Source organism: Camelus dromedarius, chromosome 12 (assembly GCF_036321535.1).
Source record: "Camelus dromedarius isolate mCamDro1 chromosome 12, mCamDro1.pat, whole genome shotgun sequence".
Lineage (NCBI taxonomy): Eukaryota > Metazoa > Chordata > Mammalia > Artiodactyla > Camelidae > Camelus > Camelus dromedarius.
In genome coordinates this window covers 24,713,926-24,739,630 of record NC_087447.1, presented here as the reverse complement: position 1 = coordinate 24,739,630, position 25,705 = coordinate 24,713,926, and the positions used below count along the sequence as shown (strand labels likewise).

General features: G+C 34.8%; 1 protein-coding gene across 5 annotated transcripts in view; it reads left to right on the top strand.

Moving 5' to 3' along the window:
• The window catches only part of HIPK3 (homeodomain interacting protein kinase 3), an 80,978-nt gene that overhangs the window by 50,523 nt on the left and 4,750 nt on the right, over positions 1 to 25,705 (top strand). For 2 of the 5 annotated variants that reach the window (XM_031459822.2, XM_031459823.2), the window contains exons 3-16: positions 6,573 to 6,696; positions 13,858 to 13,977; positions 14,565 to 14,651; positions 15,147 to 15,331; positions 16,629 to 16,788; positions 17,192 to 17,315; positions 21,591 to 21,712; positions 21,982 to 22,109; positions 22,202 to 22,363; positions 22,516 to 22,578; positions 22,867 to 23,160; positions 23,441 to 23,581; positions 25,049 to 25,284; positions 25,565 to 25,692. In XM_031459822.2, coding sequence (XP_031315682.1) covers positions 6,573 to 6,696; positions 13,858 to 13,977; positions 14,565 to 14,651; positions 15,147 to 15,331; positions 16,629 to 16,788; positions 17,192 to 17,315; positions 21,591 to 21,712; positions 21,982 to 22,109; positions 22,202 to 22,363; positions 22,516 to 22,578; positions 22,867 to 23,160; positions 23,441 to 23,581; positions 25,049 to 25,284; positions 25,565 to 25,692 — 2,074 coding nt within the window. The remainder of the gene's footprint in view (positions 1 to 6,572; positions 6,697 to 13,857; positions 13,978 to 14,564; positions 14,652 to 15,146; positions 15,332 to 16,628; positions 16,789 to 17,191; positions 17,316 to 21,590; positions 21,713 to 21,981; positions 22,110 to 22,201; positions 22,364 to 22,515; positions 22,579 to 22,866; positions 23,161 to 23,440; positions 23,582 to 25,048; positions 25,285 to 25,564; positions 25,693 to 25,705) is intronic. The other 3 variants (XM_031459825.2, XM_031459826.2, XM_031459827.2) reach the window with 3 other exon arrangements.

Here is a 25,705-nt window from a genome sequence, read left to right as displayed (position 1 = left end):
ACTCCCACCCCCCTACCCTGGCTTTCCCCGCTCAAGTAAAGTAGGATGCAAGGACAACAGCCAGGAATTAGGACAGGGGAGGAGGTGGTGGTTTAAGAGAGGAGGAGTGAATTAGAAGAGTGGGAGTATGAATAAATTAAGAGAATGTATATACTGTCTTACATTCTACATACATTCTTTTTTTAGTCCTTTAGATAATCTTCAGAGTATGTTAGGTTGGTAAAAACCCGTTTTAAAAATGAAAATACTAAGGTTCAGGTAAACTACTTGCTATTAGAGGGAGAGCTAGGTGTCTTCTTCTGAATGTTTAAAAATCTAGCTCTATTTAGATGATTTTCATCATTTGAAATCAGTGCTTCCTTAACCTGACTCCAAGATTTGTCTTCCTAGAGCCTTCTGCATAGATTTTTAAGTACTGCTATAGCATACAGTTCTTATGAAATGTACCCACGACCCCATGCTCTTTTATATTGGATTGCCGATTTATGGGCAAGAGGTTACTTTTTTTAGTGCCCTAGAGGTTTGAAAAAGAGATAGCACAAGATTAACTCAATCATAAAGCCTTCTGCATTGAACAAAGTAGAAAAATCAGTAGTTTATTTAACACTAGTACTATCTTTTGCATATATACTCCATCAAAGGCATTTTCTTCCCGTACTGACCAGTTCTGTCTGAGGAAATACTTGTTTTTGGTGTTTATAGCCTCTCTGCTCTGACTTCAGCACTGTAGTATATTCTTGCTCAGTAGCCATGGCCTCTCTCAGTTACTTTTCACTTTTTATAATAGCCAAAAAGTGTAAACAACCCAGACCCCCATCACCTGATGAATGGATACGTAAATGTGATATATCCGTACAGGGGAATACTACTCAGCAATACGAGTAAGTGAAGTACTGATGCGTGCTGCAGTGTGGTTAAACCCTGAAAGCCTCATGCCAGATGAAAGAAGTTGGTCAAAATGTTTAAGACCGCATACTATTTGATTCCTTTTGCATGAAATGTCCAGAACAGGCAAAGTGAAACAGACAAAGTAGATTTGTGGTGGCCTAGGGTTGGAGGAGTTTGGGAGAAACGGGGAGTGACTGGTAATAGATACAGGGTTTCTTTTGGTGGTGGTAAAAATGTTCTAAAATTGATTGTGGTAATGGTTGCACAATTCTCTGAATATACTAAAAACCACTGAATGGTACCTACCTGAATGGGTGAATTGTATGGTATATGAATTCTGTCTTGATAAAACTGTTAAAAACTTTTAAAAATGCCTTCTGCATCATCTACCTGATTTTTTTTTTAATCTTTACTGAGATGACCGTTTATTTACCTTTTCCAAGTTTGTACGGCATTTCTCTGGTATTTTTTAATTGTCAAGTGGAGAGAAGCCTGTGACTATACACTTGTAAATACAGAGTATCGTCAAGAGAAGCCTGGGTAGCTGTACCATTCATTCTTACTGAGTGACATTACCTGACAAAATTATTAGAATCTGGCCCCTAGTTTTGTCATTTCAGAAATTATTTGATCATTATCCTAGACTTGACCAGACTTGGCCAGACCTGGGTTTTTCTGTCACTGGACTCTCAAGATGCTGAAATGTATCGGTATTATGCTAGTTTATTAACGTTAATGAGAAATGTTAGGTAGATTAGATGATCAAGTAGGCCTAACCACTGTATTCTCTGCATTTGAAAAGATTAGTTAGGAGTCATATTATGATCACCATTTTCTTGATGGCCATGAAATCATCAGATCATAGTTTAATGGCATTTGCAGTGATAATCCAAGGCATCTATCTCTTATAAGAATGTAATTGTTCTTAGAACCTGACATTCTGAGTTCCTGAACAGAGACATCCTTTTTCCTCATAGAGCTAGGTTTCTCTGCCAGTAAGTGAATTTTTAACTTAAAAAAGTAAATAAAAATGAAATAAAGTAAAATGTTCCATTAATAGTCATCTTTTCTGAGTGTCAGTATTTCAGTGTGTTTTTGTTTGAACCATCTACTGCTAACATATTTTTGTTTTTTGCCAATTCTCTAGCAAAACACCCACAGACCATTCAGAGTTCAGTTTACCCACTTAAAATTTTTTTTTCAGCTTACTCACTTTACTTTATATTTTATATCAGTGTTTCATTGTTTTAGAGAAGTTAAAAAGAATTTGGTCTTAATATTGATAAATTTGATTAAAGGCATATGGCAAAAAAAGAAGCATGGCATTACATAATGTATATATAAATTGCCTTTGTTACCACATAACCTAAATTTTAGAGTTTGTGAACTTGACACTTGCCTTCTCATTGTGAGTTATTATTTATGGACTGGTGAACAACACATTTAGTTATACTCTCTGTCCAATAGACATGTTTAGTGTGTACGTTGCCTGTCTACAGAAGTACAAAAGATGTCTCTTCTCTGCTATATCCTTAGCACCATCACATTTTAGGTATTCAGAAGGGAGTTAAGGTAGATGAGAAAAGAAGTGGAAGAATTTCCTTTAGGAGCAGAACAGATTTATTTTAAGAGTGGTCTGTAAATCAGAATTCCTCTGTGACTATTTATATAAAAAAAAAGTATTTACCCCAGAGGAATAATTTGGAAGCCAATTAAAATATAACCAGAAAACTAAGCTTTGTTCATTACTGACATACTGATCATGCATAATTTGATTTTTAAAGTTTATTGTATTGTAAGACTAACTGGCAGAGTTCTGACATCTCTGAAAATTTCACCTGGATTATAAATGCTTTAGGGTATTGCTTCCTGACCATTTAGCATTTGATGATACATAAAGAAAATGAATATAGAATATATACACATATATATACACATACATTCTATATACATATAGAGTATTTTATGGCATATCCAGGCAACTGGAGAGAATTTGGGCATATTTGACTGGGACTTAGTGAAGAAATTTATTGCATTTTCTTTCTGAAATATATGTATTATAAAATAAAATAAAAAAGCTTTGGGGAAGATAGTTGTAGCAGCCATGGAATTGTGCCACTCTGATCCACTTCAAGAGAACCTTCTGCGAAGAACAGTTAAGCGACAGCCTCCAGCTGTTGCATCTTTAGATAATTCATCAGTGCTCAGGCAGAGGCCACTCTTACTCTGGGCTGCTCTCAGCCAACGACCAAACACAGTGTGGGGCCTAGAGCTGAGCTACTCTAGCTTGATGGGGAACTACTCTAGCAGATATTCTTTGCTTAGAGACCCTCCATTGGCTCAGCCAAGACTTTCTCTTAATAGCACTCCATTCGGAGGTTCATTCTGCCCAGTTCTTCCTTTGCCTCTCCTTTCACAGGTTTAGAAAAGGTTTGAGGGCTCTCTTCACCTTCTCCTGCTTCCCTTTCCTGTATCCTTCACAGGCGTTTCTCCCAGAAAATTTCTTGCACATCTTATCTGCTTGTCAGAGGATTCCAGGTGATGCACTAATACATAATGAATTTGTATAAAACTTGCAGTAAGAATTCTTTCCCTTTTTAAATGAGAAGTTTGAGTTTGCTTCTATAAATATAACTTTTGAATCTTAGATTTTGTGTTTGAAGTGGTTTTATGCAATTCCTGGTCAAGATTTTGAAAAGATATATCCACATTTTTGTCACCATCAGTTGGAAACTTGGAGTATTCATTAAATGCTAGCAAATGGCAGAAGGAATTCACCTTTGTCCAATTGACAGAAACTCTTATTGTTAACCAGATTTTAGATAATTTCAGTCTCTTTAAATTGTATATGCTAGATACTATCATCCTGTTAATTTTCTTTCATTACCAAATGTGATATTGAAGATTTCTACAACAGCCAGTTTCAAATCCCGTGAATTTTTCATATTAAATATTTCATAATAGTCAAAGCTCCTACCCAGCTATAGCTTTTAGTCTTAGTAAGAATGTAAGATTCAGTGGGGAGGCTGTAGCTCAAGTGCTAGAGCACAAGCTTAGCATGCGCAAGGTCCTGGATTCAGTCCGCAGTACTTCCTCTAAAAATTAATAAATAAACTTAATTACCGTCCTCTCTTAAAAAATAAACAAGGAATGTAAGATTCAAATTAGTACATGATTAAATATCACTATTGGATCTCATTTTAACTCCATACTTTTGAAACTAGCTGCCTTTTGCTTTGACTTTTTTTGTATAGGTTAGTATATACCCTTTATAAACTCTTCTCTGCCCATTTCTGTTTCTTCCTGCCTAGACCTCTAGTCTTCAAGCCTTAGTTCAGATCCACCTTTCACTCTGTTATTTTCCTTTGTGTGACCCAGCCTGTGTTGAAATGACTCTATGAAATGTTTACTGAGTGTATATTCTCTGCTATGTTCTGCATGTGCAATAGTGAACAAAAAAGGGTAAGATCTTGTTCTGTCTTCTTTTGTACAATGTTTGACTATGATGGATAATTTAGTGTAACTTATTTTTTCCTCTTTATACAGCACAGTCTAACATTTGATTATTTCTGAACATAATTCCTGTGTGTACATCTACACACTTAATTAGTGAAGTATTTTGTCAAAAGAATGAAGGCCTTTTATAGCTGTTCTAAGGTTCTTTTATACCTCATGACATCTCCCCACGACAATTACTTGTTTTTAAGATCAAGAGTCTGATGAATCTTAAGTATTAATTATAGCAAGGATGTTCTTGGGTAGAGAGTCACTGGACTGTTCCTAGATCTATGGTAGAAAACAACTTGTTTGTCTTCCTTTGAACTTACTCTGATCAGAAGCGCCAATCAGTAGTCTCCCTATTGGTTTAACTACTGGAGTTTAAGGCTTTGGCTCTCAACTTTGGCCATGTATTGGAATCACCTGGGGAGCTTTAAAAACTACTGATGCCTGTCTTATCCCTAGAGTTTCTGATTTAACTGGTATGGGTTGTGGCCAGGATGAAGTTATTGTAATGTGCAGCCAAGATTGGAAACTACAGCCTTAGGAGAGAATGACAGTCAGCATTCTGTTAAAGAAATTAGCAGAAGGCTTATTTTGTGTAACTGTATAAAAATATGTATACAGAGAGAGCCTGGGAACAGTGCCATCCCAATTGTAATGAGGACCCATAGCTTGTTGAGGGAGTTCTGACTGGTCAGGTCTGGGAAAATTAGGGCATCAAAATAAGTAACTATAGTGATGGATCATAATCCATTTAATAAAATAGGAATCCATTAATCTGTACTCACATAGGTAAATAAATGAATAAATTGCAAGTTTGATAAGGAACAGATTATTAATATAGTCTCAGATTGAAACTCCACAAAATACTTAATTACAGAGGGGAACTTAATAGTGGAGAAGTCTAGAAGATACCACGTAGTCAGAGTGAACATTATCAGCAATGGAGAAAATCACAAGTTTGTGCCACTTGATAGCATATAATGAGGGAAAAAATCACTTTTTAAACATTACTCCCAAAGATTTATAACCCAGATTAATTATGAGGAAACGTCAGACAGACCCACACTGAGGGACATTCTACAAACAGCTGGCCTGTAATATCTTATGCCAAGGTCATAGAAATCGAGGAAGGACTTGAGGGACTATCCCATATTGGTTTGGGAAAGACTATGGAGAGATATGACAGTTAAATGCAATGCATGATTTGGAATTGGATCCTTTTGCCATAAAGGATATTATCAGAATAACTGGTGAAACTTGGAGTCTGAGGCTTAGATGATAGAGAAATATCAGTGTTTGCTTCCTGATTTTGATGATTACATTGTGGTTATGTAGGAGAATATTCTTGTTTGTACAAAGTATGTGGTTATTTGGCAAGTTACTCCCAAATGGTTCAGGGAAAATATTTATTATACTGTTATTACAACATCTCTGTATGTTTGAGACTGTCTAGGATACTATGATTGTATGACTTCCTTTGGAATTAGGGAATTGTTTGTGAAGCCTCTCTTAGAATGTTAATTTTCATGTGGGAAAGTTATGTGAAGCAGCAGCAATTTATCTGGGAATGATATATTTCATGCGATACATTTTCTAAATAATCAAAGCTCTTCAAGGGCTGAAATGTTTTTTAACTGTTTTGTGTATCCTATACTTTTCTGCCTTTTAAAGCAGAGTATGTTCAATTTGGTCTTGTCTATTTTGGGTAACAAATAGCCCAATTTTTAATATTGTCTTCTGAAGTAATACTTAGGTCTAGATCCATGTTTAGCCTTTGAGGTTTGATTTTGGTTTTGGTCTTATCTTTCAATGTCTGGCTTTCAGTTCTGCTGATGTCATGGTGCATATATTTAATAGTTTGCCAGTTCTCTTTCTAGTATGTTATTTCTCATCTGCTGTAGTCTCAAAAACAAGATCTTTGTGTTTTTCCTTTTTTAAATGTCATATTAATAAAACTTGGGTTAAGTATAGATATTTATCACAGCTATGTTGTACTCATAGCACCCCCTTAAACTGAATTCAAGATTATGGCTACGATTCAAAGAGTTCTGAAAAATGAAGAGTCATTATAAATAACAAGTGATTTCTCTGTCATTTTCTGAGAATGTTAAGTGGAATCAGATAATTTTAAAAGAAAACCACTCTGATTTCTATTTCTTTTTTCTTTCTTTTAATTTCAGAGCTCCAGAGATTATATTGGGGTTGCCATTTTGTGAAGCCATAGACATGTGGTCATTGGGATGCGTGATTGCAGAACTATTCCTTGGATGGCCTCTCTACCCAGGAGCCTTGGAGTATGACCAGGTAATAGAACTGTCATGATAATCCAGTAGAGTTGGTAGAATAAAAAGAACAGACTTACGGGAATGCATTTCCCTAGCTATACAATACATATGAAACTCTTTTTAGAATAAAATGGCAAAACCTGGATCTTACGGAATTTACATTCAAGATCTCAAAACAGAATTTGATTTTTAAAGTGTTTTCATAGACAAAGTTAGAAACCACAGGCCTGAAAAGCAGTTTTGTAAAACTCTTGAGAGAGTTTTTTTGTCATTTTTATACTAGAAATAATATAAAGGGCTGTATACATATATACACAGTATATATATTTTTTCTACTAGAGATATATTTAAATGATATTGCTTTGCTTGAGTGACAAATTTTGCTGATGGATGAAATGTCAGCCTCTTCCAAGGAATAAAAGGCATCATAACTACTGATCTTTAACCCACAACCTTTATTTGACTTCAGTACTTCAGTCACCTGAACCCTGTTTAGTATTTTTCGCTGTTTTTGAATGGTGCTGAAAGTCTAGCTTAACATTATGTAAATGATTCTCAGTAGAATCCAGCAAATTACCTTATTACACACTTTTCATGGTAATTTTCAGGTATGTTCATTAGCTTCTCTAAGCTATTAGACAGTAATTGTTTGCTATTTTCTTGGTTTTTAGTATCAAGATTCTTTTTTTGGAGCAATTGTTACCTTATTTACTATTATTTAAAAGAGTTTTATAGCATCTTCCTTATTACAGAGATATATATTCCACTCATGTCTTAGTGGAAAATGTCTGTAAAAATGTTAACAGTGCTTACATAAATTTTGTCTGTCTTATTTAATTGTTTAAATGATACACCGTTTAACTTCTAAGCATGAAAAAGTAGAAAATAGAACATTTTAAAGCACACATGACATAAGTGTAACAAAATATTGTGCTGATTTCTAGGGTTTAGCTCTCTATATCAAAGAGGATATGAGAGATAGTTAATTTGATGACTTAAATGTTGCTAAGACAACTCTAAAAGTAATTTAATATTGATTAATAGGTTAAACGTTATTGTTAACTTTAAACCCTTCCTCTTCCAGTGACTTTCTATCTATAAAACTTCTCTTTTAGACTAGGTTTCCTATATTCTCTACTTCCCACCCTCCATGTTCAGGATATCCCTTAAAAGACCACTTCTGTAAAAATTCCATACATTCTAGCTCTTTTTACCCAGCCGTTAACTTTGATGCAGATGCCAGACTGTTACTAGTTTTGAAAGAGTTAGTGATCTGGTTGGAGAGTCCCATAATCCCTTAGCTGCTAAAGTACTGAGGTACCTACCTGTCTAATGCTAGAAATACACCTTTGGATTGTGGACAATTTATGACATGCATAGTACTCTGGGGCAGGACACCATCTAGTGGCAATTTCAGGTCGATTTGCTATTGCACTATGGATTTGGACTTTTCAGTCCCAGTCCTGAACAACTAGTGTTGATACTGAAAAAGGACCCTACAGATTATCTAGCTACTACCTATTCCCATTTCGTAAAGAAGAAAACTTAGAGCCAGAAAAATGAAATGACTTGTCAGAAGGTCACAAAGGTAATTTAAGGCAAAGTCCTGACCAAAACTCAGTTTTTCTAAATTCTGTAATAGATTTAAAAAAACCAAAAAACCCCAAAATGCTAAACTGGAAACAGATGTTATCTGATCCAAATTAACAGTATTTTCAGAATGCATATTACTTTAATTCCAAAAGGGCATATTATTTGAGAAAAATTATTGGCATATAGTATCACAATAGTTGTAGTTATCAACTGTGTTTTGAAAGTTATTTTATAAAATATATGAACGCAACTGAATAGGAGTGATGATGTGTGTTTTGGTTCCAATCTTAGACTTTATACTCATTTTCAAATAGCATGTTTGCTATGTATGTTTTCCTCAGTGTCTATTTTGAGGATAAAGGATTTCCCTTTTATTCCTAAAAATTTTTTTAAATCCTAAATTGGTTTTGGACTTTGTAATGCTTCGTTGCATCTATTAAAATGTTCACATAAGTGGTTTTTGGGATTTTTTTGTAAGTCTATTTATTAATGTGGTTGAATTTTGTAAAATTTCTTCAACTTTCTGGATTATGATCATCTAATTAGGATGTGAAAGGATTGTCAATAGGGTATGCCCCTCTCTGTTATATTTTTTTCTCAAATTCATCAGCCTCCGTTGGTTCTATCTCCAGATTTGCGTTCTAGGAAGGAGCTTATGCTACTTTATCATTTTGTCCTCTGGTAACGTTTTTTGCAGATATTTCTCTCTCAGAATGTTGGTTGTATGAGAGATTATTTTTCTGTTCTGCCTTTATTATTAACATTGCTTTTAACAACAGGAGTGATCTTATATTAAAGTACGTAAGTATTATTTGTCAAGAGCAGGGCTTAGTCAATTAGTTTGGAAATTCAACACACAAATACAGCAGTTCTCCATCTTATATCTGTAGCAATACCTTCAGAATATCATAAATCTAAAACTGACTGGGGGAGGGTATAGCTCAAGTGGTAGAGCACACGCTTAGCATGTATAAGGTCCTAGGTTCAATCCTCGGTACCTCCTCTAAAAATAAATAAATAGACCTAATTACCTCCCCCCACAAAAAAATAAAAAATAAAAATATATTTAAAAAGGGGGGGAAGGAGGATAGAGCACATACTTAGCATGTATGAGGTCCTTGGTTCAATCCCCAGTACCTCCTCTAAAAATAAATAAATAAATAAACCTAATTACCTCCCCCCATCAAAAAAAAAAAAAATTAAAAAGGTTAAAAAAAAACAAAACTGATGAAACTGAAAAAAGAAATAAACAAACCCACAATCATAATTTGAGATTTAAAACACATTTCTTTCAGTAATTGGTAAAGTAGGTTGGAAAAGATCAGTAAGAATATAGAGGATTTGAATATGTGATTAACCAACTTGACCTAGTGATACATGTATGAAGCACTACACCCCCTACTGCAGGCAAAACTTCAGAATACATACTCTTCAAGCTCACATGGGGCAGTTACAAAAGTAAGACAGCCTGTGAAACACAGTGTAACATCTCTTTCTTTACTCTTAACAACTTAACTTGTTCATATGTCGCTCATGTAACCTTTGTTTAACCTTCTAATGCAATATTGTCTTTTTCCAAAGGAGACGAAAAAGAGTTAGCAGTATACCTACAAGTATTATATACTTAGAAACCAAATTTGAGTCACAAGGAAAAACTATTCAGATTATTTAAATTCTGCATTATGGGCTTTGTGTTCTAGCCCTTTAATCATCTTTATGGTGTCTTTAAAACAAGGCAGTTTCTACTTTGAATTTTGAATTCTACGGCTAGGCACTGACCGTGTTGAGAATTTCTCATGTTCTGTTTTCTCACATGTGTATTTTATTTACATCCATACACAAATGTATTTACTGTGTATGTTTGAGGAAGACTGCCCTGTGAGTTGATACTGTGCTTGAATCCCTTCCAGTCTTAATTGTAGGTATACTGTCTCATAAGTTTACATGTACTGGATTTGACTTATATTACTGGGGAAATGCAAAAAATATTCTAGGAAATTAAATAATATTTTTATGGAGGATGGGCAGTATTTACTTGGTAAATGTTGATTGTTCTTGCAAAATGTTTGTTAATCTAACACAACCAGAACAACTAAAAGCCAGAATTTACCTATTCAAATTTTATTCTACTTGGTAATATCAAATTATATCTTACATAAGAAAAATAAAGCTCACTATTTCAACTCCAGGGGTGGGATGGGAATCTTTAAAGAATTCTATTTTGTTAGGCTGTTCAGGTCCCAAAGAGACCTTCTCAGGTTGGCTCAAGTAAGAGTTCATTTATTTATGTGTGAACTATAAAAGAAATCCAAGAATGGAGCTGTAATATGACCAGATTTTGTGAAGTTTGGAGTTGGAGATGCTTTTGGATTCAAGACAACATTTAGAGGAATTATTAGGCATTGCTCGAACTTCACTTTGGTGCTGGATCATAAGGATGACTTTGCTGCTCTTTAAGTGCTTTACCTGTTCTGATTCTAACTTGCTACTCAGATTTCTGCTCACTCTTAGCTTTGGTTACGTTAACATGGCCATCAAACTCCAGCCTTCCCTTATAACCCTCAAGTTCATCCTCCAACAGTATTTGGAATTTCTTAGTTTACCTTTCTGCCTTTGTAAATCTGATTTGCTTAGCTTAATTCTAGTTGAGTTCACAAGGCAAATTTATGAACTAATTGCTTCTGAGTCAGGTCCCCACCCTTCAACCACTAGGGACAGGAGAGGCATATAGATGGATCAAGGTCTCTTCAAACAACTGGGCAGGCATTATGACCAAAAATAAACTTGCAAGTTCGCTTGCCACTTTGTTTTGTTTTGTTTCAGTGCTGTCCCAACTTCTTCAGTGCGTTAATTGCTCTATTCTCTGTGCTCTTTTAGCACTTTGTCTTCTTCATAATGGCACTTCCTAGTTTAATTGTAGATTATGTGCTTAAATATTTATCTGTTCTACTGAATTAATGCTTTTGAAGATTGGCACCATATTTTGTTCCTCATATTTTTAGCATCTAGCACATAATAAATGCTCTGTGTACGTCTGTTGAAATTGAATTGTTGAGCGCCTTTCCTATCAGCTGAGGGACTCTGATGTAGCATCCGGCTGCTGAGCTCTTAGAGCTTTTCTCCTCGCTTTCTGTTTACATAAAACAAGGAACGCAGTCACTTGGTGTGGGAAGCGGGGAGGCACTGCACTTTAATGAAGTGAAACTAATTTGTAAAGTGGAGATTTTAGTTGTCATTTCATGTAAAATTGGGGATACAAGTATGCACGAATATAGACTCTGTCAAGGAGGTTCATGGTCTAGCAGGGAAAACTGACATAAAAATAATTTTGTAACATGGTGTTATAAATGCATTAAAATTGTTATGTTCTAGGTGTGACAGAGGAACTAGCCGATGCAGAGTGTAGCATGGTGCTGGATGGGCCTGGAGCACAGGAGCCTGTAAAGAGCCAGGAAGAGATACAGCTGGAGGGCCTATATGTCATGATTAGAGATTTGAAATCCTGTAGGCAGTAATTTTATACAGGGGAGTAATAATCAGATTTGCATTTTACAAAAATGACTGTTAGTAATTTCTTGTTTTTAGCGCTGTGAATAATGAATTGAGGGTGAGTAGATGGGGTCATTAGGGAGGTGGGCAGGTAGACAAAATTAGGAAGCTTGTGAGATTGTATAACTCACAAGAGAAGAGGAGCAGTTATAAAAAATACTAATGAGGTAAAATTGTTAGCATTTTGGATGTTGGGAGGAGGAGGATGAGGCAAAGGTACTTGTCTGGCATAAATTTCAGGTTTCTGATTTGGGTGGTTAGTGGTGGTGTTCACCAAAGAGGGAAATGCATGAGAGAATTGACAGATTTAAGGGAAACCCAGTTTAAGGTCTGTTCACTTTGAGGTATCTAAAAGCCTAACAGATGGAGATTTCAGGAAGCAGTTGGATCTACAGTGCCAGAGATAAAACTATGGGCATTTGGGGTTTGTAGAGGGAAAGAAGACAGATAAAACTCTGGAACGCAATGTCATATAACAAATGGAGGAAAGCAATGAAAGCGGGTCAAGAAGTAGGAAGAGAACTAGAAAAGAATGATGTGAAAATGGAAGGAACAGAGTTTTTGAGTAAAAGATAATAGCCGATAGTATCAACGTAAGATAAGGATTAATATGTGGCTGTTAAATGTTATCAGTCATTAACAGGCCATTACTTGATACAAGTATCATATTGTGGGAGTAATAGTAAAAGTATGATTGTTGTGTGTTGAGGTGAGAATGGGAAGTAAAATATAGGGCACTATTTTAAGACTCTTAACTAAGTAAGAAAAGAGTTTTAAATAGTTAAGGGAGGGTTTATTAGTTTTTTGAGGTTGGGCAATATTAAACATTTTTGTGGATTGAGGGGAAAGACTGAAAGAAATGCAGAAGAGGATGGACTAATTGTTTTTGGAGTTTAAAAAAAGAACCCTGTGTTCCCAAATAGGAGTTAAGCCTCTGTTTATTCCCTGTGCTGCCCTGTTATTGAGCTGGGGAACAGCTCTTTGAGGGCCAGGTGTGTACCAGACACTGTCATGGGTGTGTATGTAAGGAAACAAAACAAAGTTCTTCCCTTTGTGAAACTTATGTTCTGCTGCAGAATGGGGTAAGAAAATGGAAAGTAACTGTACAGAATATTAGATGGTAAAAAGCATAGTAGGGAAAAGTGTAACAGAGTAAAGAGAGATAAGGGGTACTGAGGTGGGGAGAACCTGTTCTTAGTTACTGGTGGGTCATTGAAGGTCTCATGAATAAGGTGACATTTGAGCTGAGGACTAAGGGAAGTGAAATGTGAGCCATACTGATGCCTGGGGGAAGAGTGTTCAGACAGAAGGATATTAAGTTCAGAGGCCCTGAGACTTGAGCTTTTCAGAATCCTCTTGAGAGAGCTCATCTACACCTGCGTCTCTGTCTGGTGATGATAGAGATGTCCCATCTACACTTATGACAGTAGACATGTCCCCTCCACTGCCTAATTCACCAAGTCAAATCAGCTTGTCACTAAGTCAAGTAGCTTGTCAGTTTCCTGCATAAATTTCTCCAGGGGTTTCCCAGCATTACCTCTCAGAGTAAAATCCAAACTTCTTAACTTACTGCAGCAGCCTTTACCTGCTGGTTTAATTTTTTCTCTTGCCATTTCTTCCTTAGTGAACCCTAGTCTCTGAATGTGTGGATATATTCTTTTGATTTTCTGTATTTACTCATGTTATAACCTTAGCATAAATCATAATAGATCAGGTTTCCCCTACTCCTTCAGGACTAACAAACTCTTATTTGTCCTTTAAGACCCAAATTCAGCATCAACTCTCCTGGAACTATATATGACTACAATTATTTTTGGTGTCTCTTGTCTTTTTGTAAAGCATGCATTTATTATGGTATCCATAACTCTATAATTTACTTTTATATTCCCCACTAGACTGAATTTCTCCAGGGCACACACTGTATCATTTAGTACTTGATCTAGCATCTAACTTAGTGTCTGATATATTATAGGTGTTCAGTTAATGTCTTAATGCAATAAAGGAATAATCTTTTCTGTTTTGTAAATTTTTTTTTCAGATTCGATACATTTCTCAGACTCAAGGTTTACCAGGAGAACAGTTGTTAAATGTGGGTACCAAATCCACAAGATTTTTTTGCAGAGAAACAGATATCTCTCATTCTGGTTGGAGATTAAAGGTAAGTCATTAAAAAAATTTTATAAAACCATTTTTCGAAGATGTCTCATGCACATGGACAGTACCCTCGGTGCCTATTTTAATTTTAATGCATTTCTTCTTTTGAATTTTCATTTTTGATTCCCCCCCCCTTTTTTTTTTCTATGAGCAGTCCTCTGTGAATACCTTTGCTCATTGTCTAACCTGGCAACATAATTATTAACTTGTCTTAAGTGGTTTTTTAAAGTTTTATTGTATAATTTTGTTTTGTTTCATCTATGAAGTTCTACATTTATTAAGCATAGGACAGAGATGGAAATCTGACCACTTGCTACATAACCCAAGTACCTAATTTATTAGGATCAATACATCTGTAATAACTTTATAATTAGTTATTTTGTATATATGTAATATATGTAACATTTTTTGATCTGAACAAAGCTCTTCTCATTTTTGGTGTTCTTTTTAAAAACTACATTCTTGATATTCTTTTGAAACTACTGCTTGCCTTAGAATATTCAATATATTAGTGCCAGAATTGAAGAAATACAGAATTTACAAATGGTAGGTAATAAAATACTATTTTCCCTCTCTGATGTATTCACTAAGACACTGGAAGAACATGAAGCAGAGACAGGAATGAAGTCTAAAGAAGCCAGAAAGTACATATTCAACAGCCTGGATGATATAGTGCATGTGAGTACCATAGTCACATTTGTCAGTCTTACATGCTTAAGTTGGTGGACTTGAACGCCAAGAATGCCAAAACACGTTAATCATTTTCTAAATGACCGTAGAGTGCTTGCTGTTTTTAAGCTTTTCAAATAAAATTGATTCTAAGGTTTCAGGAACTAAACTGCATTTGTCTTTATCATATATTTGATTTACATTATCCTGTTCTTTAGTAGAAAGTATTTTCTTTAAAAGGAAAACCCTAGCAAACAAATTTCCTTATATCTCATTAGAAATGGGTATTTTTTTAGTTAAAAAAAATTTTTTTCCTGCTTTGAATGCTTTTTGGTACCTCAAAATATTTTGAGGATTTTTTAAACTCAATCATTCATTCTTGTTTCAAAATAATTATAGTTCTTTGTTCTGTGTGTGTATGTGTGTTTTAAACTGTAAGACTGTAACGTATACTACCTTGTATGGCTTACATTTATTCAGTGACTTGGAATTTTGATTTTACAGGTGAACACAGTGATGGATTTGGAAGGAAGTGATCTTTTGGCTGAGAAAGCTGATAGAAGAGAATTTGTTAGTCTGTTGAAAAAAATGTTGCTGATTGATGCAGATTTAAGAATTACTCCAGTTGAGACTTTGAACCATCCTTTTGTTAATATGAAACATCTTCTAGATTTCCCTCACAGCAACCAGTATGTTACTTTAAAATCTTTTAAAATGATTCTGGAGAAGTGATGATGCTAAGTTTATAGAAAACCAATGTGTTAGAAAAATGATTCAATTTCTTCATTAAAATAAAAGTAAATGTAGTCAAAAGAAGTTAAGCTAACTTGGCCAAGTATGTTCACATGGCTAGTAAGTTGCAGAGTAGAACTAGAATGCAAATCTGAATCTAATTCCAGTGTTTTTTTCTCCAGAATGCCATACTGATAACAACTGGGTGATGTCATTTTCACATGAAGTTATAGTTAAAGGAAATGTTAACGCTTTTTCTTTCCTCAATTTTGAGTCCTGCAAACTCCATTTTCAATTTCCCTTCATACCATTTCCTTTTCTTTGTCTTCCTCTTTCCCCTCTGTGTTGTAGAAGGAAAGGAGGTTTTGAATTTATTTTTTATTGAAGTATAGTCAGTTTACAATGTTGTGTCAGTTTCTGGTGTACAGCATAATATTTCAGTCATACATACATTCCTTTTCATATTCTTTTTCATTATAGGTTACTACAAGATAGTGAATATAGTTCCCTGTGCTATATAGTAGAAACTCTTTGTTAATTTTATGTACAGAAGTTAACATCTGCAAATCTCGAGTGCCCAAACAGATTTTTTAAATGGGTCAGTAGAGAAGAATATATGCCCAAGCTGAGAAGGCCTTAGGCAAATCTCATGAATTCTTTGAACCCCAAACCTCTTTTTTACAAGCTAAAGAGAATAAAGTAAGGGACTTAAAACAGCTTCTTTTAATATTTAAAAAAAACTGAATGAAGAAGGTATAGGGACAAACTGATACCCATTACGATGAATTACCCTTAAAATTAAGTTTTATAAAGCCCAACTACTTTTCACATCCCCAACAATTAAAACTGTCTAATGGTTTCTATATATAAACATGTTGAAAATAACAGGATAACCATATATATGGAGCCATTAATTTAGGGATGTGGAGATCTAGGAATTAAGAAAAAATTATTTGGAGGAAAGGTCATAAAATTATAGTGTGCTAACCAAAAAGTGCTTACTGTTGCTTTGATGTCTTTAAAAAAATACTGCAGATATAACTATATACTTTATATCTATATTGCTTTAAAATTTGGCCTTCTCTTATAGGATTTCCTGCTAGAAATACTATTGGAAATAAGCAGATTAAGTATAAGTCATAGACTTTTTTTCCTTTTGGAAATAATTTTAAATTTTATTAATGTACATTAATTTTAAACTATAAACATTTAAAAAATAGTATTATAATTACCTTTTCACTTTTTCTTTTGCAGTGTAAAGTCCTGTTTTCATATTATGGATATTTGTAAGTCCCATCCAAATTCATGTGACACAAATAATCACAATAAAACTTCACTTTTAAGACCAGTTGCTCCAAGCAGTACTGCTAATCTGACAGCAAATTTTACTAAAATTGGAACATTAAGAAGTCAGGTGAGAACTTATAGTATTTGATAATTTATACTCTTCTCTTTTTGTGCTCATTTTGCTTTTGAAGTTTATAGAAGTTTTCATGTCAGCAGTTAGAAGTTACAGTGCTGATGAGGTCTTACTGTGGCTGTTCTATGAAATCTCTAATATTTCAGGGTGACAATTAGAACATACCTACTCAAATTCATTTTTTTCCTTTCGTTTCCTTTTATTCTTAAAGTATAATCTACCTGCTCTTCTATGTCTCAACTCTTTAATAAGTAGACCAGTAAAATCCATTTCTGGGTCCATTTTTATTGTGGAACTATGATTTTATGAAATGCATTTGAATTCTGTTTATAAAGCACCTGTGCAACAATTAGAAGCCTGCTCTGTATGATGTTGCCATGTACATTGATTGTTTCAGGCATTAACAACATCTGCCCATTCAGTTGTGCACCACGGAATTCCTCTGCAGGCCGGAACTGCTCATTTTGGTTGTGGTGATGCTTTTCAGCAGACATTGATTATCTGTCCCCCAGCTATTCAAGGTATTCTTTTATTTAAATTACACTTGGAATTTAGGCATGCATTATTTTAAAATGAATTTAGGCATCTATTTATTAAATACTCTGCATGAGCTTTGCTATATTTAGTGCTACATTTGAATTTAATTTAAGCTAGTCAGTAGCCTTTTTAGACCAGTGATGCTCATTTCTTGACTGGAGCTCCATTGCCATCCTTAACAAAATGGATCACATGACAGTTGTATTTCCTGTATAGTCTAGCATGATAAAATTCCCTCACAGAAATTAATAAGCTTGGAGAGCTATGAATTGTCCTATACTGGGTATAATTGCTCCAGATGTTCAGGTAAATACATATTATCTGTGCATTATCAGTAGGTATTAAAGTGACTGAGAGCCTAGTTCTTTAAATTTTGGTCAAAGAATTTCTGTCCTAAAAATTTGTTGTAGTCTTGTTCTTCACCCTTACCTTAGTGGGCTTTTTTGTTTTTTGTTTTTGTTTGTTTTGGTTTTTTTTTTAACAGATTGAGTTTGATTAAATGAGATGATGATCCGTATATAGATCAAATAACCTATCAAGTAAATCCTCAAGTGAGATGGGTGACAGAATAACTTTGAAGCGGTCATCAGTTGTCAAACTGAGGAACTTCTTAGTGATAAAAGGGTGATAGTAGTGACTGGACTAACCAGAAGAAAGCCCTCTTTCCTAGGCTTTCCCAACATTTTGTCCTAGGCTTTAACATTTGTTATGTCTTAAATCAAGAGGCTGACTTCAAATAGGCCCTAAATGACTCTTTGAAACGTGGTGGTAATGCTGTAGAGTGTAAGTGAGAGCACTTGGTGCTTAGTCAGGACACCTGGTTGTTTCTCTATTTGCTGTGCCACCCCAGACAAGTCTGCTAACCTGTTTCAGCCCTAGTCACAGAAAACAGACTGAATAGATAACTATCTTGATCATTTCCAGCTGTAATATTTCTGAATTCTGGAGGTTATTTTAATTTTTATTTGATTTAAGAATGTGAGCAACTTTTTAAAGTTTTTATTTTTAATATTCCCCATAGTGCCTAAGAAAGCACCAAGAATCTGTTTGTTGACTTGCTTGGCTGGTAATAGATGTGAAAACATGGCAGCTCTTTAGCCACATTGGTCATGTCAGGGTAGCTTTCTTCTGTTATCTGTGACAGTGACCCATGGCTGCTCTGGTAATAAAAATACCCGTAACATGTTGTCAGCACTCTTAAAGATGCTGTTGTGTTTCTTTGTTTTTTCAGCTGTTTATTATAAAAATTTCAAACATACAGAAAAGTTCAAAGAATAATAATACCTTCTACCCTCGATTCAACTAGTATTGTATTAACATGTTGCCATGTTTGTTCTGTCTGTTACACATATACATACCATTGATAGTAAGTAGTAGACATTTTACTTCTAAATACTTGAGCATGGAAGAATGATGCTTTTTTGTTTTTTAATCAGTTACCACTTAAGTGGTATCTTGACGAATGCGCTTTCACTTAGATGAGTTTTTAATCTGTACTAATAGATTTTTAGGTTCTAACGATCTCTCCTGTGTACCAAAATTAGTTTGAAGGTCAGCCAACCACAGTGTTATATATTTCATCAAGGTTTGGGATAGCATTTTTTTTTTCAGAGTCTACCTTCTGTTTGTTAGTAAAAGGCTTTGATCTTTTTATGTGGCTTATAATTAATAAAAGGTCAGCAACCTTTCTGTAAATAAGTCAGCAACTCAGTGGTTCATAACCAGGATAACAGGAAGAAAAGGAGATACTCTCAGACTCATTAACTCCTCAGGTGTCAAGAGCAATAGTTTTGAAATTAATAGTGAGACAAAGTAAACTGTTAGCTTTTAGGACTAACAGGAGCAGTTACAGCAGCACTACAGGCAGGCTCTACAATATGCTGTCCCATTGTTTCTTATCTTAGTATCACGACTACTTAGAAAGGAAAGCTTTCCCTCTAATCCATTTTGGCATCTCTGTAGAGAATCCCAATATTGGTCTTCTTACCCCTTTACCTCATGAGTTGCAAATCCATTTCGAAGAAATGTTTTAAAGTGATGATTGGGTAACAGTTACGGCACCATTATAATTTGCATTTTAAAATAAAATTTATGTTTGTTCTCCCTCATTTTAAATATTTTACTTTGGGACTACAGTGTTTAATTTTATCATGTATTTCATATATTCAAAACACTATAGAATAATATGAACAGGAATAAATTTTATTTCAAATTTAGAGAGATAGATCATCTTTTTTTTGATGGGAGGGTGGGGGGTGGGGTTAGGTTTATTTATTTACTTTTAGAGGAGGTACTAGGGATTGAATCCGGGACCTCATGCATGCTAAGCATGCACTCTACCAGTTGAGCTATACCCTCTCCCTATAGAATAGTAGGTAGGTATTGATATATAGATACCACATCCCTAATATTGTGCTGTTTTTAAGTACAGAAGACTTAAATAAGCTTTTACTTAACAAATCTCAGTATAGGTTGTACATACTAAACAAGCATTTAACATTATTTGTCGATCAGAAAAGCTAGTTATTCATCCCCTCTGGATGAAAACTAGTATTTTAGAAACAAATGCATTCCAGTTCCAGCAAAATTCTCCTCTGTCGTGCTTTCCAGGTATCAGGCAAAATCTAATCAAAGATTTAAAACTATTTTTAGCTAACCTAATAACTATATAGAAAGTTGGGATCTTAACCCACTTTTAAATTTGATTAAAAAAATTTTTTAGACCTCATGAGGAGAGAAGGTAATAAGAGAATTCTTCTCATCTTAAGGTATTGATTTTGCGGAGAATTGAAGGGCTACCTAATTTTTTTTTGGATTTAAAAATTCACTCTGTGATTTCATCCTTATCAAAGTGAATTCTGCTTTTTTCTCTGATGAGATTCTCTATTGCTGCAATATCCCTACACAGCCTGGGTGTGCTTTTATTCAGTTTCTTGGAGAATTTGCTGATTAAGGCATGCTTTTTTGGAAAGGGTAAGAAGGTTAGTTTTAAAAAATAATTCATAGATCTTTGTTAAACTTCATTCATATGTAGCTCTTTAGGCTGAGCTCCAAGGGTAAAACACCCTGGCAGTAGGATAAAAGCTTCTGTGAAGAAAATAAATGCAACAAAATCAACACTCTCCTTAGGATTAATACTTAGACTATATTTGTACAATAAACATTATAAGATTATTTTTCAATAGGAAAAGAAAAGAATTGTATTTTTTTATGGCTGATCACCATAGGCTTATGGCTGATCACTCAAGGTTACTTTTGTCCAAAACCTAATTATCTTTAAATAATCTGCCAGCCCATATTGAAAGTAAGGGCTACAATAGGCTGGAATTATGAAATAGTGTACTTACTCTAGTAACTGAGTTTTCTGATCTTGAAAGATGTCCATAAAATCTTTTAGTCAAAGCTCTAAGTTGGGGTGATACTACCTTACTCTATTAAAGTTTAGTACCATAAGATTTAATATTTGCAAGGTGCTTGCAATGTATGTCACAAACTTATTAACATCAGCAGGATTGACATAGCTATTAATCTTGGTTTCTAATTTTCCCAGAGGGAAAGCAAAATGGAACATGTTTGTCCTGGAGTTCCAGCAGCTCTCTACTAGAAATACTAGTAGATTAAACCACATTGATCAAAGCTTAGTTTGTATCATCATATTTGGCAGAAACATTTATTTTTTCCTTTTCCTTTGGAGATTGAAAAGACTATGCCATCCTGAATTTTATTGAATCATGTAAACCATCATGGCCATTGAAGTGTCAAGTTGTGATACATTCCCCCTTTGGTGACAAGCGTATAAGATCTTATTACAGTTTTAAAGAAGAGAATACTAAGCATAGCATAGTTTGTATAAAAAGATGAACATTTTACCTTCTGGAGGATAAAGATGTTGAGCAAGATTCACCTTTCTTTGACTTTTATCAGTCGCAGAACTATTTGAAAAGGAAAATAAAGCTACAATTGCAAACTTTGAAAGGAGTGGGGAGTTTAAAGAACAATAAATAATTCAACTTTAATGCATCTTAAAATGGTAGAGAAGAGTAGCTTTATAACTGTTTTTTGGAATGATACACCACAAGGTGGATAGAAAGTATCTCACTTAACAGATCGCTTTGTTAGTATTATGAAAGTTTTATGCAGGGGAATTTTTTTCATAATCTTGTTAAGAATTTTAGCAATTCATAAATTTAAAAGTTCTATAAGTTAACTCAGAGAAAGGTTTTTTCCTCTTTTATTGAGAACTATTTTCTCTTTCACAGGTATTCCTGCAACACATGGTAAACCCACAAGTTATTCAATAAGAGTAGATAATACAGTTCCCCTTGTAACTCAGGCCCCAGCTGTGCAGCCACTACAGATCCGACCAGGAGTCCTTTCTCAGGTTGGGAATAATTCATTATTTTTGCGTATGTGCTGTCCTCTGTATACTCAAGTATAGATACTAATCCATTTGTAATATATCAGCCTGTGCTGTTGGAAACAGTGAAAATGACCTGGGTGGGAATTTCATCCTCGTAAATTATTGAATTTAACTTTTATAATTATTAGATGATTGTTACTTTAATATATTTTTATTTTAAGATGTAATACTGATGAATTACCTGTAACTTACTAGTGTTTCTTTTGTTTTTTGTTTTGGTTTTGGTGCAGCAGACATGGTCAGGTAGAACACAGCAGATGCTGGTACCTGCCTGGCAACAGGTAACACCCATGGCTCCTGCTACTGCTACCTTAACTGCTGAGGGTGTGGCTGGTTCACACAGGCTGGGAGACTGGGGGTAAGTTAAAAACAAAAATACTTCTTTGTGAACAGTTTGCAAAATAGATCTTGGTAAAGTAGGGATTCAATTTTTCTAAATTTTCTCCCTAGGAAAATGATTTCACACAGCAGTCATTATAGCTCAATGATGCCACAACCTCTTTTAACCAATCAGATCACTTTATCGGCGCCTCAGCCAATTAGTGTGGGCATCGCACATGTTGTCTGGCCCCAGCCTGCCACTACCAAGAAAAATAAACTGTGCCAGAACAGGTTGGTATTGATATTTTAACTTTCCTCTGCATTTTGAGAATCATTAAAATAAATTTTGCATGTACACCAGAGGGTCACTCTGTTGTATTCAAAATGACCTCTTTGATAGCTTTGTTACAAACACTAAGCCAGCTCCCTTCTCAATTTCTCAGAGGTATTTTGGTAAAACTAATGGAATGGGAGCCAGGAAGAGAGGAAATAAATGCTTTCAGTTGGTAAGATTGTCTTTATTGCCCTTTTGATTCATTATCTACCTATAATTTTAGATACTCAAGATATCACATTTACCAAAAAATGACCATTTGATTGTATGTAAATGCAATCTGCACGGATATTTCTGAGATATTTTATATATCACAAACTCATGATCTGTATGTTAGTATGTTATATACATAATCTTGAACAAGTGGACGTTTGCATTGTTCATTATATCAAGATACCTTAGAAAAATGTCATGTATATATTTTAATTATGGAAATGACTCATTATTCCTCTGATTGCAGGAGTAATTCATTGCAGAATACCAATATCCCACAATCAGCATTTATTTCTCCAAAGATAGAAAATGGAAAAGATGTCGAGGAAGTAAGTTGTATAGAAACACAGGACAATCATAACTCAGAAGGGGAGGCAAGAAATTGTGAAACTTCTATCAGGCAGGACTCTGATTCATCAGTTTCAGATAAACAGCGGCAAACCATCATCATTGCTGACTCCCCAAGTCCTGCGGTGAGTGTGATCACCATTAGCAGTGACACTGATGAGGAAGAGACGTCGCAGAGACATTCGCTCAGAGAGTAAGTGCCAAAGGTGGTCTCCTGCAATTTTGCTGCATTCTTAAATAAGGACGATGGCGCCCTCTGGTGTGGTGGGGAAAATCTGATTTATTCCCTGTCTGTCAGTGTCCTTCACAGCAAACTTCCTGAATAGTGTTTAGCATGATCATTATAGCGTTTTCCCAGTATTTATGAGCTTTAGATTTTTGTCTGTAGGTCACTCTTAACTGTTACATATCCTTAAATAATGGGGGAGTATGTTCTCATTTTTGACTCATTTTCCTCTTCCCTCTTGTACTAGATGCAAAGGTAATCTAGATTGTGAAGCTTGCCAGAGCACTTTAAATATCGATCGGATGTGTTCATTAAGTAGTCCTGATAGTACTCTGAGCACCAGCTCCTCAGGGCAGTCCAGCCCATCCCCTTGCAAGAGACCAAACAGGTAAAGGAATCTCAGTAGCGGTATATTATAAATGTTAAGTCTACTAAGAAGCCTATGATTTCTTTTGTTATGTAAATTAGTAAATAACCTGCCAGTTTACCACAGTGACTTCTCTCTTGAGTATGATTTTTGAACTAGATCAGCTTTTTATAAACTCAGGTTTTAAGTAGTATAGAACAGATCTAAATGAAAAATTGAGGTTCTGTAAATGATTTTTAAAGAATCATTTGTTTTTGAAAGGGTGAAAAAGCCACACTCTCAACTTCAACTCCACTGACTACTATTGTAACTTAAATTTGGAATAAGACTTACACTCTAGCAAAATAAAAAGAAATGTTTTGCATAATAAAGTAATGACCCACTGTCACTAGAGTGTTTGCTGATTTTTTTCTCTCAGTAGTGATTGATCTTGCATGGTTTAATCCGTATTTCCCTCCCACTTTCCTTTTGGCCAGGGACATGTGTTGCCACTAAAGTAGTGCGCTTCTCCTAACCTGCATGGTACACTAATGCATTCAGAGATGACCTGTAAAAATGTCAGTGAAATACATTTGATTTCAGCTTTTAGAAATTCTTTTTCTAGTGGAAACAAAATTTGAAAAGATTTTCGGTCTTAATTTTATTTATTTATCTTCTCTTTTTTCCTCAGTCAAGGAATATGGTATTAAATACTTATAACCAAAGCTCTGTGGAAGATATAAAGAAGTTTTTACACTTCTTTGTCTTATAAATTGTTTGTAATGTGATTTATTTTATTTTAACTATTTTGGGGGGGATATAAGATGTGTATGTATAAATGTGTAAGATACAAAAATAAAAATATATAGCTGAAATATACATATAGAAAGAAATGCTTCAAATAGTTAAGTATGAACTAAGCGATTAAAGCAGAATAAATATTGTAAAAAAATCCCAAGGAGAGAGAGGGTTAGGGCCCAAGGGTGAAGACGAGAAGAGAAACGAGGAGTGTGACTAGACCTTCAGAGAGGTGGGAAAGACCCTTCAGATAACTGGTTGGTTAAAAGGATCCAAATTACCACTAAAGGCACATATATAACATTGGAATTTAATCTGAAATATCTGAGTTACATGCTTACATGTTTATGCATTTCATTTAAATTATCCAGCACAATATTTCCTTTGTAGTGTCTTGGTAAAATATTCTATAATTTATAAAATGGGATTTTATGAACTGCTACTATGGATCAAGTGGGAAGGGAAAGGAGGGATAATTAAGTGCCAAGAGGGTGGTATTCATAAACAGACAGAATTAGGGTTAGCAGTCTGAAGAGAGAATTAATGTGAGAATCTAGGAAATCTGTGAAAAATATACTTGGACAAGGAAGAAGTTATAATGAAATATGAAATAATTGAGTAAGGGTCTCATCAATTTGCTGGAGTCTGCAAGTTACTTAACTTTTGGTTTAATGTTGAAAACCATTACTTATAAAAAATGCTGTCTTGCAGTATGTCAGATGAAGAACAGGAAAGTGGTTGCGATACAGTGGATGGCTCTCCAACATCAGATTCTTCGGGGCATGACAGTCCATTTGCAGAGAGCAGTTTTGTGGAGGATACTCATCAAAATGCAGAACTGGTGACCTCTGCTGACGCAGAAACCAAACCAGCTGTTTGTACTGTTGTGGTGCCACCAATGGGACTAGAAAATGGATTAAATGCCGATGAGCATATGGCAAACACAGGTAAACTGAGTCTTCCTTGTTCCCCTGATTGTCCCTTTAAAAGTCTTAATTTAGGAACATCAGAGCCAAAAGTCATCTGAATTTCCAGCTTGACCCTGCCAAATCTGTTGTTCGAAAGAATTATCTTCTAACATTATCCAGTCCTTGGAAACCATAAGATCTCTTTTCCTTTTATTTAATTTTAAGGGTCTCAATCACTATTGTGTAAACTATCTAAAGATCTTTCTAATTTTTAATGAGAAGGAAAAAGCAGCTACTCTTAATATTTTGTTGTTGCCAGATTCTATATGCCAGCCATTAATAAAAGGACGATCTGCTCCTGGAAGATTAAACCAGCCTTCCACAGTGGGTAATCGTCAGCAAAAATTGACATCAGCATTCCAGCAGCAGCATTTGAATTTCAGTCAGGTATGTTTGTGAA